At 35.6% G+C, this 15646-nt stretch overlaps 1 protein-coding gene across 1 annotated transcript in view; it reads right to left on the bottom strand.

The window, feature by feature from the left end:
• Positions 1–2768: 2768 nt before the first annotated feature.
• Positions 2769–15646, bottom strand: part of METTL15 (methyltransferase like 15) — a 102139-nt gene continuing 89261 nt past the window's right edge. Inside the window, exons 4-6 of the mRNA XM_050897718.1 lie at positions 13832–14023; positions 11547–11725; positions 2769–3799 (exon numbers count right to left, since the gene is read on the bottom strand). Of these exons, the coding sequence (XP_050753675.1) occupies positions 3354–3799; positions 11547–11725; positions 13832–14023 (817 nt within the window). The 3' untranslated portion in view covers positions 2769–3353. The remainder of the gene's footprint in view (positions 3800–11546; positions 11726–13831; positions 14024–15646) is intronic.

Genomic DNA, 15646 nt, shown 5'->3' with positions numbered 1-15646 from the left:
TATTTTCCCCGTTCGTACTACGTTAGGAATCTTCTCCTTCCAACTTCCATCTATCAAATACTTCAATACGTCTGTACAAAAGCCGACATTTCAGACTGCGATTTTTCCAAGTCAAGTGGCAATCTCAGCAGATGTGACTATAAAAGACTACTGAGAAATTACTCAACTGCAATAGTTTAAAAAAAAAAACCCCAAACCTGAAGAAAGAAATATTAATTCCTTATATTACTTGAAAACAGTATGATTAAGCTTCTGCATTCTGAAACAACGAAACTGATTTTTTTTCTTTAGGAAGCAATAGCAAAGTAATAATTGTTGGTAGGCCCTCATGGGCTATAAATGCAGCTAATTGTGCCTATACTTTAAAATTATATTTTCAAAAAGTACTATATTTTTACTATAAAAACCTTATTCACAGGGTAACTGTGTCTAGGTTTCAAATAATTATTCTATGCAAATCTCTTCACCAGGTAGGTACTTTCAACGGCATATGAACTCTTTACGTTCACTTGGATTAACTAATTAAATCACATTTTCTAATAATTTCAATAGGAAGTATGTTTACAATGCATACGAATAGCCTTATAGCTGGTTTTTATCCTTTTTAAAGTTTTTCCACACCCTTCTGAAGAAAGAAAAAGATACGCACTTTAGCAGTATGCTCTGCACGCACATATTGTTTGGCAACACCATCGTCTCTCCACAACTACTGCTCAATATTCTCTACAAATACTCCACATACTGGATGTTTCTACTACGCTTCCCATCGTGTACAGCACCACGGTATTGCCCTATTCCTTGTAAACATGGTCTACAATCTTTTTTCTTTGTTGATAGATAATCTTGCATTTGGCTGTATTAAAATGTACATTGCTCAGGCTGAATGGCAAGTTTTTAGAAATGATACACAATTTGTATCTTGACAGCATGACTTGGTTTTCCGCAAGACTAATTTTCCACCAGATACGTCTCCTTCATAAATGCCATTGTTGATTATGGTAAAAAAACCCCACATCTAGTTTTACTAACATGTCACATACACCATGTCAGGAAAATTTAAGATATGCTATGTAGACATGTGTCCTGGTAAGAACATAAAGACCTAATACCCTTCACATAACATAACTTCACCTACTAAATGAAAATGAAATGCTGAAAGACAGAAGAATACTTTGACTAAATATAACCAGAGGTTTTTCTGGGAAAACCAGAAAATTCTTTTTTCAGGCAAGCAGAAGTTAAAATTCCAGGACTCTCCATACCACAAGTTTAAAGCTGAAAGTGAGGAGACCCTGAGAGGAGAGAAACAGATCCTCTAAAGAGAAGAGCTCAATGACTGATGCACTGCCATGGCTGTGCAACTCCAACCTAAAGGTAAAGAAAAGTCTCTTACTTTCCCTAACTGAGGGAGTGTTATTTACAAAAACTGATACACAGTAGTTCAACTATCATAAGAAACTGTGCCTTTGAAATTAGATGCGGGAAGCGTGGATTTTAAACGTTGTTTTAAGCATAAGGAATTTTAATGCTTTAATATAATTTCTGGGATACTGATACTTAACTTCTGCTATAACTGGATGGTCTTTTCCTGAAGCGTGTTCCTGAACAACACACAGCATGGCACTACAACTCTTCTAAGCCTATGTTGGAGGCACAGTTTTTCCAGCCTGCAATTGGAGTACATTTCAGTACGGAATCTTAGAGAAAAATAACATTAGCTATTTATATTTAATGTTTGGATGAAAAAATGTCTATTTAAGGTACAGCCTGTTGTCTCTGAGACATCAACAGTAAGTAATATTATTTGAAGTGGAATGTTTTATTTAATATTTAATAGCATGTATAATGAAACTAGTGGAAAAATATTGAAATTTCAGAAAAGTATGAAATGCCTATCATCATTTGACTGTTGTTTCAGATTAGTGATAGATGTTATCATGTGTATACCTAACAATACATTACTTGACTTAGCTTCACCAAGGAATTAAACAATATTCAGATATTTCAATATATTGTGTGTTATAGACAGTGAACCTAAATTTCAACTTGTGTCAATATGACCCAAAAAACTCCCACGAAGTAATCATTTACATCAACATAAAGAGGACGCTTGATGAAAATCAAGTCCAGAATGATCCAGTCAGTTCTCTTCCAGAAGCTAGTAATCATTTAGCTCAGAGTCAGAAATTGCATTTTTTTATTGTACCAGGCAAGTTTCAGGTTCATCACAAATGAAATCCTGCTATCGATTTAATTATCCAAATAAGGACTTTTTTTCCTGAAGAGATGAGTCAGAGGTCAAAGAAGTTGAAACTTACACTATTTTCTGATTTAAGATAAAATATAAACCCAAAGCTAAATCCAATTCATATTAACTTACTAAAAAATAAATTATGTTACATGTTCTACTCCTAGTACAGCATCCAAATAGGAAACTAGTGTTACAGTGGGCCTTTTATAAAATAATTCAATACTTACCTATGTAGCACCTCTTAGTAAATGATCACCAGCAAAGGAGACTACTTCATAAGACCCACAATACTCCTTTTTTGATGAGTTAATTATAATTCCATCAACACCTAAAAGTTGTACTGGATCCGTGCACAGAAGTTAGGGCCGCAGGAAGAAATTCAAATGATCAAGTACAAATCTGACTGCTTGCTTGTAGTGTTCAAGGGCAAACAGTGGTCTTTTAAGTATCTTTTTTCCCCAAGATACATTTATTATTTAGAATCCATAAACATTAAATAACCAGTTGATCACTCAGAAGGAAATGTTTACTTATTTTTAAAAAAGGTAAGAGCCCGTTTACAAATTCCAGGATAGAACATTACATACTGATATCAATTTATTTAAAAACTAGCTCTTGTCGACAGGCGTTCACACAACAAGTCAATTGAGATACAGAGACTTATATATCATGAATTCTTAGGTTAGTTTAAACTTACTCTAGACTAAACCAGCCATCTGACTTAGGTGTGTGAAATCCACCCCCATAAAAATGTGTCTGTCTCAATCAGCTACTGAATTCAGACTTAATGTCAGGGTTTTGTATTTAATCTAAAGGAAATACTCTAAATACACCAAAACTGTAATTTTTTAAAAAAGAGAATAAAAACCAGGGCTTATAAAATATCTTTTCTTTTATAATTAGTTGCACCCACCTAGCTACATTTATTTTACCTTTTGATGCTCTACACTACATCCTAATTAAAAAGAAGCACAAAGTTAAGAAATAAATGTTTTCTAACAGCCTTCATTTTATTTTTTCAGTTTGATACTATCTGTCCAGTTAGCCTTCTGGAAAACAAAATTTAAGGAAATTATACAATTATATAATCATATATTTTGTTTTAGAGTTTGATAGCAGCTCTTAGCTTGGCCGACCTTCCTCTTGGGTTTGTTTGAATATCCTTGGCCTGGGGCGTGAGAACTTTTTTCTGTATGAAAATCCACTTTGAGTTGGATTTTCCACTGGGAAATTCTTGTGTATCATCTTCTTTGGAGCAATTTTTCAGTGCCTGTCTTATCTTCTGCCTTGAGCCAAGATTGTACTTTTCTGTCATGTCTATTCCATGAAGAAAACGTTTGATAATACGATCTTCTAGTGAATGAAAGGAGAGGGCTACAAGGCGACCTCCAGGTTTTAGAAACTTCTCAGCTGTCTTCAGCCCTATAAAGAGTTCATGGAGCTCATCATTTACAAATATTCGCAGGCCTTGAAAAGTTTTGGTAGCAACATGCGTAGGTCTCTGAAGCAAGTCTTTTCGTGCATACAGTGCTGATGCTGGAAAAGCACCTGTCAAATTTTAAAAGGTATATGTTAATATCTTAATATTTCTACATTGCTATCCTGACATTAATCCACTCATGCATTATGACTTTAAAGGAAAGCATACTTACAACTGAACCCTGAGTGGTGAGATTCCTTCTTTATAATATATCTTTATTTTCTGCTTTGAATTCACATTTCTGAAAGTAAACGCTATTAAACTGAGCTGGCTTGCAGTTGAGTGTTTTTTCCTAGAATCTTTCTTAGAAATTCCTTCCCCAAATGCTTCACAAAGCTAAAATACAAAATGATGGCTGAAACCAAGACAAGGAAAAAAATGAAGATGGGCTAGATAAGTCTCACTTTACAGCTCAGTGTAGTCAATGTCAGTTCAGTATTTGTGGTGGTTTGTTTTATGCTTTTAAGGCAAAAAAAAATTTAATATACAATGGACACAATTTTAACTGTTGCCTTCTAGATAATTATGCGTCTATTCACAGGCAGAGATAAGATGAAGACAACGTCTACCTGTGATAAGTATCTTTTAATGAATTACTTAAAGCTTAAAAGAGGCATCTTTGTTTGGGGATAAAAATTGTTGACCACTACACCTGTGCTTCTTCAAATGTTCACTGAAATACCTTGAGAAATTCAGAAAATGCAGCTGATGCTGTTGCTTTTTCATGTGCCTATACAGCAGAACATGTCAACGTATGAATTTGTTGGATGAAAAATCACCAGATTAAATAATTTTTACTAGCTGCACAAAACTCCCTCTTCCTTTCTCCAAAATTCTTATGAGTTATACAAGTCTCTGTAGAGACTGAAATTTTGATAGAAACTTTAATATATCATTATTTAATATATTTTAGGCTTGAATCTTCATTATCTGAGTATAGAGCAAAAAGCTAGAGAAGCCAGATTTGATGGATCAAAAGGGACTAAAGTGCAAGAGTCTTACAAGATCTGTGAAACCTGAGTGAACTTATAATCTATTATGTAAGTGAGCGCAGGAGTCTGGTAAAGATAAATTGAATGAATAATGCTAGCGCATAACTGGAAAGAATTATTTTTCCAAAGAGGGCCCATTAGAGATAAGGCAATACAGCTGGTATGTATGTATTAAAATGCCTTAATTCCATGCCAGTGCTAAACTACCACATAATAGAGCAATGGGTTTGAAGTAAATGCAGTTCATAATCAAGTAATTTATATTCTACGTAGTGGAGTAAAAGAAGGGAATATGGTACCTCTGAAGCAAGTTGACTAAATTCACATTTACACAGGTGATTGAAAAAAATTTAACAGAGATATCATAATCCAGTATGTTGGCACAAAATAATTTGTTAGTGGAATTCTTGAGAGTTTTAAAGGTAAGATTTTACTTATGTCAGAAAACGTAAGTGTTTGGCATCACAAACACACAAGAGATCATCAGTCATCAGCAAAGGGAGAGGCCCATAATGGGATTTAAAAATTCAATCATTAACAAAGTTATTATCATGTATGCCATGTATCTAAGATGCGTTTCTGCATACTCAATTTTCCCAGCTACATTCCCTACCTCCTCTGACTCTAATGCTAACAGTTCCTGAATTAACTGAAAAGACCCACTGTAGCTGTTTCCTATTCCTATAGTCGGAATCCTTCGACACAGAAAGTGGCAACAGGATCAACTTCTCCCAACGCAAACTACTGTACAAGAATTTGTGGCTTTAAACTCTGTTTCATGAAACAGAGTAAATAGATATAACCTGCAGGAGCTAGGCTCCTCCATCGCTTACAAACTCGAGAAAAAGTTACACTAGCTAGCTAATATAATTTCTGTCTTCGAGAACACCACGTTCTATACTTTCTATAAATCATAAAAAGAATATATACCCTCATTGTCAGAGTCACAAAGCCTGTTTTGATGAAAGAGCTGAACTAAAAGGGGAACTCAAAATTGCAGAAGGTAAGATATCCCAAGAAACCAATTGACACCACGCTTGTAATACCTGGCACAGTATCTGTTTCCGTATTTCTTTACATACCTAAAAATAGATTATTTGAAAATGGAATCCTTAAAACAGCCATCGACTGCCATTTGTGTGTGAAGAAAACTGTCTCTTAATGCGTAACATAAAGGAATGCTGTGCGGAGCAAAATAAACAATTTTCTTTAAACGGTAAACAGCTACAAACACTAGTAGTATGCTCAGAACTCTTGAATAGTTATTAAATGAAACAGCAGGGTTTAAAATCAGCATGTAATGTATCCAAAAACACCATAGGACACGCACGTTTCCATAGCATGCGCTAAGTGACTAAATATACATAGCTTCGTATTCTCCGTAAGACCTGTCTTAGGTTTCAGTCGTAATAGCATTTTTCTTCAATGGAATTTGAAGTTGAAACATCAGATACCCAGGTATCTTTTGAATTCCAAGAAGCCATGGTCTCTTGAATAAGAAAATACTGGTTTTGTAAAAGATCTCACACAACAAATCTATCTCTTTTTCTAAGCCTACTTTTAAAACCACTGAAAACATACCTCACTCTTCCCCTCCCCCCATCCAAAACCAAGCCCACTGCTGCCATGTTCACTCTACGAAAACAGTTGTAACTGGAATGAAAAAGCACTGTTCCCTTACAAAATCTTAGCTATTAACAAGCTAGTGGGTTAGAAAACAGGGTGCATTTTGTTGCTTCTACCTGTATTATTCCTGCTCCTTGCTGAACAATTTACTGCTGTGACTTGAAGAGCACCAGTTTTATATTTTCAATTTTGGGCTGTTACTACCCAGAGCTGGTGTTCACCTCTCAAAGCAGATCCAGAATTTTTAACTATGATATTTTAGCAGTCTAAGTATTTTCTAAAAATACTGCTGGTTTTCTGGGGATGATCCATTTCTGATATTCTAAGAGTATTTCAGCTTCCAAAAGTATCACAGATAAAAATGAAGCCAACCCATAAGAGTACAGCATGTAATTTAGGTACAAAACTGACTGTGCTTCTTGATTGGGACCGAACCATAAGAACAGAAGCCTAAAATGAGATCCTTTGTTCAAATTTCCACAGCCAATCTCACTGGAATTTTAGTAAAATACTGGAAGCTTTATCTCCTATGTCACCAAAATATCTTTTACTTATCTGAAAAAATAAGGATGATATAAAGATCTACTTCAAAACTGTTTTTGTAAAAATCTAAATAGACATGACATGCTGATATCTGGCCGGATTTTTAGTAGTCTGATCATGAACACCGCTATTTTGCAATTGCAATACTGAATAAACAAAAGAAATTAGATACTCAGGCTACCAGCACAACTAGGACATTAAAAGGTCTTTGGAAAGTTCTTCGATTTGTCCTGCCATGCTTGTTGAGTGCAGTGTCTTCCTACAATAATCTTCTATGACGATTAACTGTGACATTAATTTATTACTGTGAATTAATTTATCACACACTGCAGAAAAATAATTTAAAACCCAGATATATTCTGTAAGTATAATACAACCTTACATGCCTCAGATGAACATGCACAAACAGCACTGCAGGTCATGTATAATGGTACAGAATACTAATATTCAGGAAACTGGTAAAGAAATGCAGCCACTTTGCAGCTTTATGCAACCAAAACTCCCCAAACTAAAACCAAAATCAACCCATTTCCAAGTTCAAAGACTTATTGGTCTGTCTTCAGAGACTGGGATTAACTAATACATGTAATCTGTGGTAGTGATTTCTGTCACACTGGCCTTCAGCTTTTTAGTAAAGGCAGTAGAGTTTGATCTATGGTCCAGGGGGAAAAATTTTCCTACCCCACTCTTAGTCCTCTGGTATAGTTAAATAAAAACCTATTTGTGCTTTCTGCTAAGGCACAAAATCTCTTACCCAGCCCCCTCCAATTACCATGACACTAAAAGAAAATCCTTCCTGGTAACAGGCTGCACAATGTACAAAAGTATAAAAAAAAAATCTGTATGGGAAGCTTGTAAAATGAATTTCATTCATAAAAACACCACGCTTCTGGCTAGATGACTGGTTTGAAATCCCAGTGAGAGAAATTATCATTTTTAGTTTTGGGATGCCCTGACGCTACTTACACTTTTAAAAATCTAATAGATTCACATGTTGAAATGCATTGAAATTTTAAAGCTTGTGAATGAAATTAGCAACGTGCTGTGCCTGTCAATATGAACTATTAAAGTCCCCAGAGTGTATGAGAATGGGAGAGTTTAAAAATTAATTCAGATCGTGCACCTGTTTGCAGGAATCCGTCTGTTGAATTAGCATTGCATTTAATAAGTTTCTGTGACGCAACTAATGTCCTTTTGTCTAGGCTCCCTCAGTACAGCGTTAATTCTCACCCATCTGAAATTCAGGCAATATTACAAATTCCAAACTGATAAAGTCTATAAATGTGAACCAATCTGAATGAGACTGGCTTTACCCATTAAAGTTCTTTTTAAACTTTTCAAATTTCTTTAATATCTCATCATCATCAATTCCTTTCACGTTAAGTCCAAATGATTACATGATCTCAAAATGATCTATTAATAGATTACACATCTAAATGACACTGAGAAAAATCAAATTTTGAACAAAACCTAATGGATAACAAGGAATATTACTCACTGAAAAGAAATAAAAGCAGATCACTAGTTGTACGGAAAAAGCATACTAAAATTACATTCTAAAGATTTCACTATTTTTAACCAGTTTTCCTGCACATCGAGTTAAACCTATTGTTTCCAAACAACTCAATGAGCTACAGCAAAAGCCATCAGGAAGTGTTTCTTAATCAACTTCCACACATCTATTCACAGACCTTCAGTTGAGAACTACTGATCTTTAGTATTTACAGAGCGTTCATCACTGCAGATAGCTGTGTGAAAATTATAAACGGTGAGTGGAGTTTGATTGTGCTGCAAGAAGAGGTGAAGTTCACATGACTGAACAGAAAACTCCACCTTCTTCCCATGTAAACTCCAGACTCCATAGCTCACAGAGATCTCCTTATTTAAATGGATCAGAAGCCTTGTGGACAATATTTAGAAAAACAAAAAAAGCCAAACTTTTTTTAGCATTTTTTGTAGGACCTCATTCATTGGCACAGTATGTAGAGAGAGAACTTTCAGGCTCTATGTCAAGAAATAGAAGGAATTATTTTCTTGAACTGGAACCAAGGAGAGCAAGAAATCACTCAGATACTTGAGTTAGCCCCAAGCTGTTGCAGGCAATCTTGACATACAAATCCATTTATGTATTTTTTCCCAGCCATACCTTAAAATTATAACTCTTGCTAATACAAACTTTAGAAAAGTCTGATTGTTCTGTAACTGTTGTGGAGCTGGTTTGTTCGTTTGGTTTTTAATTACATCCTTCACTCTTATCTCCCAATCAATTAGCAACAGCAATACACGTTCTAACCTTTTGGAGGGTGGTAGGAAAGACCAGAAGTCTAGCATTCTACAAACAGAAATGAAATTTTCCAATTTCAGGCTAGCCCAAATCTAGATTCACTGGGATTCTGGTTATCAGCTGGACCTTAATGCAAAACTTTGGAGTTCTAGAAAATCTGAAGCCACAGTAATCTATAACATGTGAAAGAAATACGGACTATACATGAATTATCACATACTGACACCAACAGAAAAAGAGACAAATACCCAGCCTCATTGGCTAGATTTTTTGCTTGTTTTCTGGCTCCTTACTACGCAAAAAAATTAATCCTCTTCTGGAGAGATAAACATGCTTGTATAGAGTCTACAAAATCTAAAATTCAAGATTTTATTATCCTAATTATTTTTTTTTTAAAGGACTTGACATTTAACTAATACGTCATAGAATTTACTCTGGTAAAGTCCTGAATTAGTCATGGGTCTTTTTGTGCTGTGCCACCAAGAGGATCCTGTAGCTGTGGTCTCTGGCACTTTAACTCTGGCTTACCTCAATAACTTCATGGATATCATTTTGCATAAGAATATATATTGACGATAGATGATAAATTAAACAAAATATATTACAGTTACCAGGAATTTTCTTAAGGCATAATCAGTTCAAAAACTAATAGGATCCACCATTGTGCTCCTTTACCGGAGGAATCAAATTAAAATCGGAAGAAGTTCTACCCAAACAGGGATCAGTGTAACAGTCCTAAAATTGTTTTAAGTACTTGCATACTTCAAAAAAAAGCACACAAAACATACATATTTACTGTCTTGGCAGATATGTGCTGGATTCATTGTCTTTGGCATGTATACTATCTGATGCATACCTGATTCACTTATCAAGCTGCTCTTCAAATATGGCAGAGAGTTTAAAGCAAGAACAAAAAATCCTTTTCATTGTCACAGAAAGTGACCATTAAGTGATGACTCACATGCAACACAAACATGAAGGGATCTTCAATCACTGTCTTTTATGCACTAGTATTTTTATTTTCTTAGTTCAAGCTAATGCACAAAATTATTTCAGAAGTTACCGAGTTGCTTGTTTACAGCCTACAACACACTACATCTCTAGCATAGCAATATGGTTGCTTCAATCTCAATAATGGCACACTGTTTTAATCAACAGTTTTTCAAAAAGCATGATACATATGTGACAAAAAACTAAATTATTAGTTGGTGATGTTGATGACAATGACTATATGAAAAATGTAATTCTTCAAGTTTTGTAAGAGACTCATAGTATTTTATCTCTCTGGTTTTATAAGATTGTTTGTTCCTCACATTCACTATATTTACAGCAGGGGCTTACAACAGCAAGCAATGTCTTCAGGTCCTTTAATCACATCAACTAAATTTTGGGCCTTGGTTGACCAGACATTTTGCTCAAGTATCCTGACTTACACAAATCCAAACCTTTCAATTTGTTTGTTGGTCATTAAAAGTAAGTCCCTTAAACTTCCAGTTTAAGTAATACAAATTTTATATTTTTATATTATATTATATTAAAAAATACAATATATTTTTTAAAAGTCTTCAGGACTAGCACTATTCTTCAGCAAATGTTAAATCTGGATAGCCATTTTAAAGGTCTACATTCAAAGGAGTCAGCAGTTTAGAGTTATTTTTGACAAGATCCAGTAATTTTCATTTCTTGGTTAAAAAAAATAAAAATACCCCAACATTGCATATTATAATGTTAATGAACAGGATTTGTGTCTTACATTTTTCCTTGAAAATTTTCACTTGAGAACATTAACATGAAGGTTCTTGATGTGAGCACAGTTCCTGCCTAACTACATTTTGTTCAAGTTGTTTACAGTGAAGAGCAAGTAAGATGAAGTGTTTCAATAGTCGCTTCAGGCTGATCTAGTTGGCATTCACAAGGCGAAGCAAGCCATGTATTGCTTTACTTTTTGCTTCCTGATTCTTTAAGCAGGCAGAAATGATCTCATTTCATTCATAATTGGAAACTGCCATAGTACTTCCCCTCAAAATATTAAAATGTAGAAATTTAAAACTAAGAGAGGTATATGACGTATCTGATATTTGAAGGCTTATCAATAGCTGGGATAAAGAATTCCCTAGGCTGCTGTCATTCTGTGTTTCAACTTGGTTGGCAAAATGATAAATCACTTCATGTAAAATCTATTATTAAACTAATCATCAAACTACAATATAAAAAGTGGGAGCTTAAAAAAAAGAAAAAAGAGAGCGCTGACATCAGAACAGAATAGGCAGGATTAGATCCTGCATGATTTCAAGTACAAATAGATCCCTCTGGGACTTTGGGGATTAATATTTTTTCTCCTCAGCCACTGTGAAGAATTAATGAGGGTACCTGCAACAATGCTTGCAAGCTGCTGAGTTCTGGTGATGGGGTATATGCTGCGTGCCTGAACGATGGCTGAAGCGATTTTCTTGGCGTGCCTCTCCTCCCCATATGTTCTCAGGATGGACGCAAGCGCCTGTTGATCTAAAGCATTCACAACATCAGCAGCAGTGGGCATGTCAGGGTACCTACGCACAAGAAGAGCCAATTAGTTCACTGACGTCAGTTTTCATTGACAAGAGGTGAAGCTTCATAGCATTGAGACATAAAGTCAAACACACACACTGCATACAAGTGCCTTTGAGGTTTTCAAATAAGAAACAGCAAACCTATGAAAACAGTTATAGCTTGCACCTTTTAAATCCTTTTTCTTGCTACTTTAAATGGAGTTTGTTCCTTAACATCAATTAGAACTGCTGAAACTTCCAAGTATTATAATAAACTATACTCAATGAGTTGACAAGAATAAATACATTTCAGTATCATGTTAAGATGGAAATGCTGCGTGAATTTTTATTTAGCCAGCTTTAGAATATAAACTTGCCCCTTATGGGTTCATTTTAGTCACCTTGCATTATATGTTGTTTTCTGTCAGAACGGATTTCAGGGATCTTTTCTTTCACATCTCCTGCTATGAAAACAATTGCTCATGAAAATAATTTAACTTTACTTTTCACTAAAAAGCATAAGAATTTATATCCAAATACTGTTTTGAGATAATAGAAACGACCTAATATTATAAATGACAGGAATTATTACAATATAAACAGTATAAGCCACACATTTATTTTTTTTAAATCTCTGTCATTTTGCTATTGAAATAGATCAAGGTATTTTATGAACATCATATATGGGTTTACTAATCAGAGAAAACACACAACCTACTTAATAAATTCTCTTCTACAAAGACATGAATGTGCAGAATGTTTTTCAGGCATTTATCACTCTCCTGCAGTATCTTACAAAAGATAACAAAACTTAGAAATCAGAGGCAAGTAGTATCATAGCAACAACTGTAGTGTAAGTGTCAGGCTTTTGTTATGCCACAGGTATCCTTTGTTCTTATGCTCCTGTTCCATGTATATATTCTCATGATGCAAATATATGCCTGGAGTTCAGATTCCTGAAATCTGAGGGCTGAATCCCAGGAAGATCACGTAAGCTTTTTACACAAAACTGGAAAAAGCGAGTATCACGAAATTTGCTGTGTTAAGACTTAACATTAATGTGTTAAGATAATTCCTTAGAAACTGAGGCTTCCTATCGGCTCTATGTGAGCAATGAAAGATAAAATGACATTTCTTAAGACTACAGATTCATCAAAACATAAAGCAAAAATTTTCATTCTCCCAGTAATGCATTATGCAATTACTGCCATCATCTATACAACAGAGATCTTTGGTTGTTCATGTAAAAAGCTCAATGCTACACAAATATATTGGGTTGTTTGAAGATGAAAACTGCTACGTAAGTAGGAATTATCATTCCACCATTGATGTTCATGCTCTTGAATGTACTAAACACCAATTCTAATAATTTAAATAGAGGCGATTTATTTAGTAATTGTTAACTTGACAAGTAAGCCTGATGTGCCTCCTACACAATGTGAAAGGAAGCTTATAATATTGCTAAGAAAAGCTTACAATAAATCTACGGGCATGAAAGACAACATTATACTAGTGTGTTAAAAGCAATGTCGCTATCTGATTTCAATTGGCGGATATCATGGATGGGATTTTATTTATTTATTTTATATTACGTTCCTTTTAGAGAGAAGTAACTGGGTCAGATGCCCATTGCAGAGAAGAGGGAGTTGCTCCTTTCCTGAGGGAGCAACTGAATGTGCTCAAGTGAAGGCTCCACAAAAAGTAAGTGTGGCAAGAAAAGGAAAGGGACTGCAGTAAGGGGTTGTGAGCCTGCAGATCAAGTACAGTCTGGGAAACTGCGGAAACAACAGGGAGAAGACAGGCCTCTGAAAGTGAGATGCCCCTGTGACTCTACACCCTACACTGCAAAAATGTAAAATTTTAATGGTATAGTTAACAAAAATGTTACTGGTTTAATTACTCATCACTGGAACTTCCCTCTTATTTCAAAGAAGGAAAAGGCGATAACTAGGGTTTAAGTATTGAGATCGAAAAAAGCTTTGCGGCAAAAACCAGACAGTATACTCGTGCAAAATTAGATGCGGTTTGATGGTGAGAATTCTTCAATTTAAGGGGAAGTGAAATGCACGGGGGCTGCTAAGCACACAGTTTTTGCTTTTCAAGGAGAAATATTTTATTAGCAGGTACCTGTCACAATCCATTCTCATGTCTAAAGGTCCATCCTTCTGCAGGGAAAAACCTCTTTCAGGTGTATCAAATTGCATAGAAGAACAGCCAGCATCCAAGAGGACTCCATCTAGAGTCCCTGGCTCAACTCCAGAGGAGATTAACAAAGCCTCTGACTGGCTAAACTGTCCTAGAAGAGCTCGAATCTGTTTCCTGTAAGAAAATAACAAATAAATAGCCTCAATTTTAACAGTGCAGTGTCTTCACCTTGTATAGCAGGCATTAGATAGCAGCACTCACTTGTCTCAGAAGCAATAGGGCTAATCCTAAAGTAGTAGTTTAAGTACTTTTCATACATAAACATTGAAAACTGGTCCAACCCACCCATCAGCGGCTACTTCAGCTTCTTTAACTCTTCACTCCCTTCCTGCTTGATCTCAAAGAAATGGAAACATGACTAAAATTTCATTTTTTCAACACACAGGAACTCAAAGGGACACCTTTCACATTCAGCAGGAATGTTCAGCGGGAGTGCCCTGATCACCAAGTTACCTGCTGTGCTGAGCAGGGCCCTTAGTCAAGTGAGGCCAAAGTGCAGAAAAGAACGAACGGTTCTCAGCCCTAGAGGAGAAGCAGACAAGATGGAACACGACTGCACAGCCTTGTGGCTAATACTTACCTGCCAGGAAAAAAATCCTGGGTTCCTGCCATGGGATAAACATCTTTCTTTTTAGTGGTATTTGCCATTTCAAAAATAATTGGGCAAATGAGGCGCACTGGATCATAAGCAGATAAAATACTTCAGTGTGGTTTGGATTCAGGCACCTAATCACGGGGGAGAGTAGAGTTTTACATGCATTTTTGTGCTTAGCATTCTTCTTTCTTAGATTTAAGGTGGTTCTTGCTTAATACTCCCATACTGGGAAGGGGAAGTGGCACAGCAAGGGAGATGACGACATCTCCGAGGTGCCCAATGCTTTCTTGGGTGTCTAAACATGGACTTTTGATTCTTGCTTATATATAAGGTGACTTACAATTAAATAATTTATTTCATCTCTGTCTCAAAATCTCAATGAATTTCACAGATTTAAAAAGATTAACCAACATGTTGCTGGATTTTTAAGCAGTACCTCCAAAATGCAATATATTTCTGCCCCTAGCAAGAAGCCACTGCCTCCACATCTGAGTTTTGATTACAGTTTGGATAACTGCTCTTCAGCCCCATTGATTAGCATTCACATTATTACAAAGTCCACTAGGTTAACTCATATAACTTCGTCTAAGTTACGTGGGCAGCAGTGCATGGATTGAGAGAGCACCTCCTTTAACTGTTTCAGCTACAAAAGGACAGCTGCCCATGTATCTTTCGACACTTCAGCATTATAGTAATTTTGAAAAGAAAACTTTTCAGCTTAAGTCTAATCCTTCTTTCAGGTCAGTTTAACATCAAGACAGCTAGCACTATGACACAATTTACTCAGCTCCAGTGGCCACGGTTTTAAAATAGCGTACAAATGGGGAATCAGAACCTTTTTTGCACCCATCCAATTGGGGTGAGAAAATGCTACCAAGATTAACAAAAAAAGAGAGAGAGAGAGAAAAAAAGCTCCATTAAAAGGAAGACGTTATGAACGCAACCATACGGAAGAACATTTAGCTACACAATGGTATCCTCATTAGAGCAGAATGAATCAACCTATTTAACATAGCAAAAAAATTGGGAAATACCTTGAATGAACAGATTTCATGAGGGATATCATGATCACACATACGCATTTTTGATTGATTACTGTCCAGCACATAATTAAATACAACTATTCAGCTTAATAAGAACTG

The sequence above is a fragment of the Gymnogyps californianus genome, chromosome 5, assembly GCF_018139145.2.
Source record: "Gymnogyps californianus isolate 813 chromosome 5, ASM1813914v2, whole genome shotgun sequence".
NCBI classification, from domain to species: Eukaryota; Metazoa; Chordata; class Aves; order Accipitriformes; family Cathartidae; genus Gymnogyps; species Gymnogyps californianus.
The sequence above is the reverse complement of the archived record's forward strand: the minus strand, read 5'-3'. Positions and strand labels throughout refer to the sequence as shown.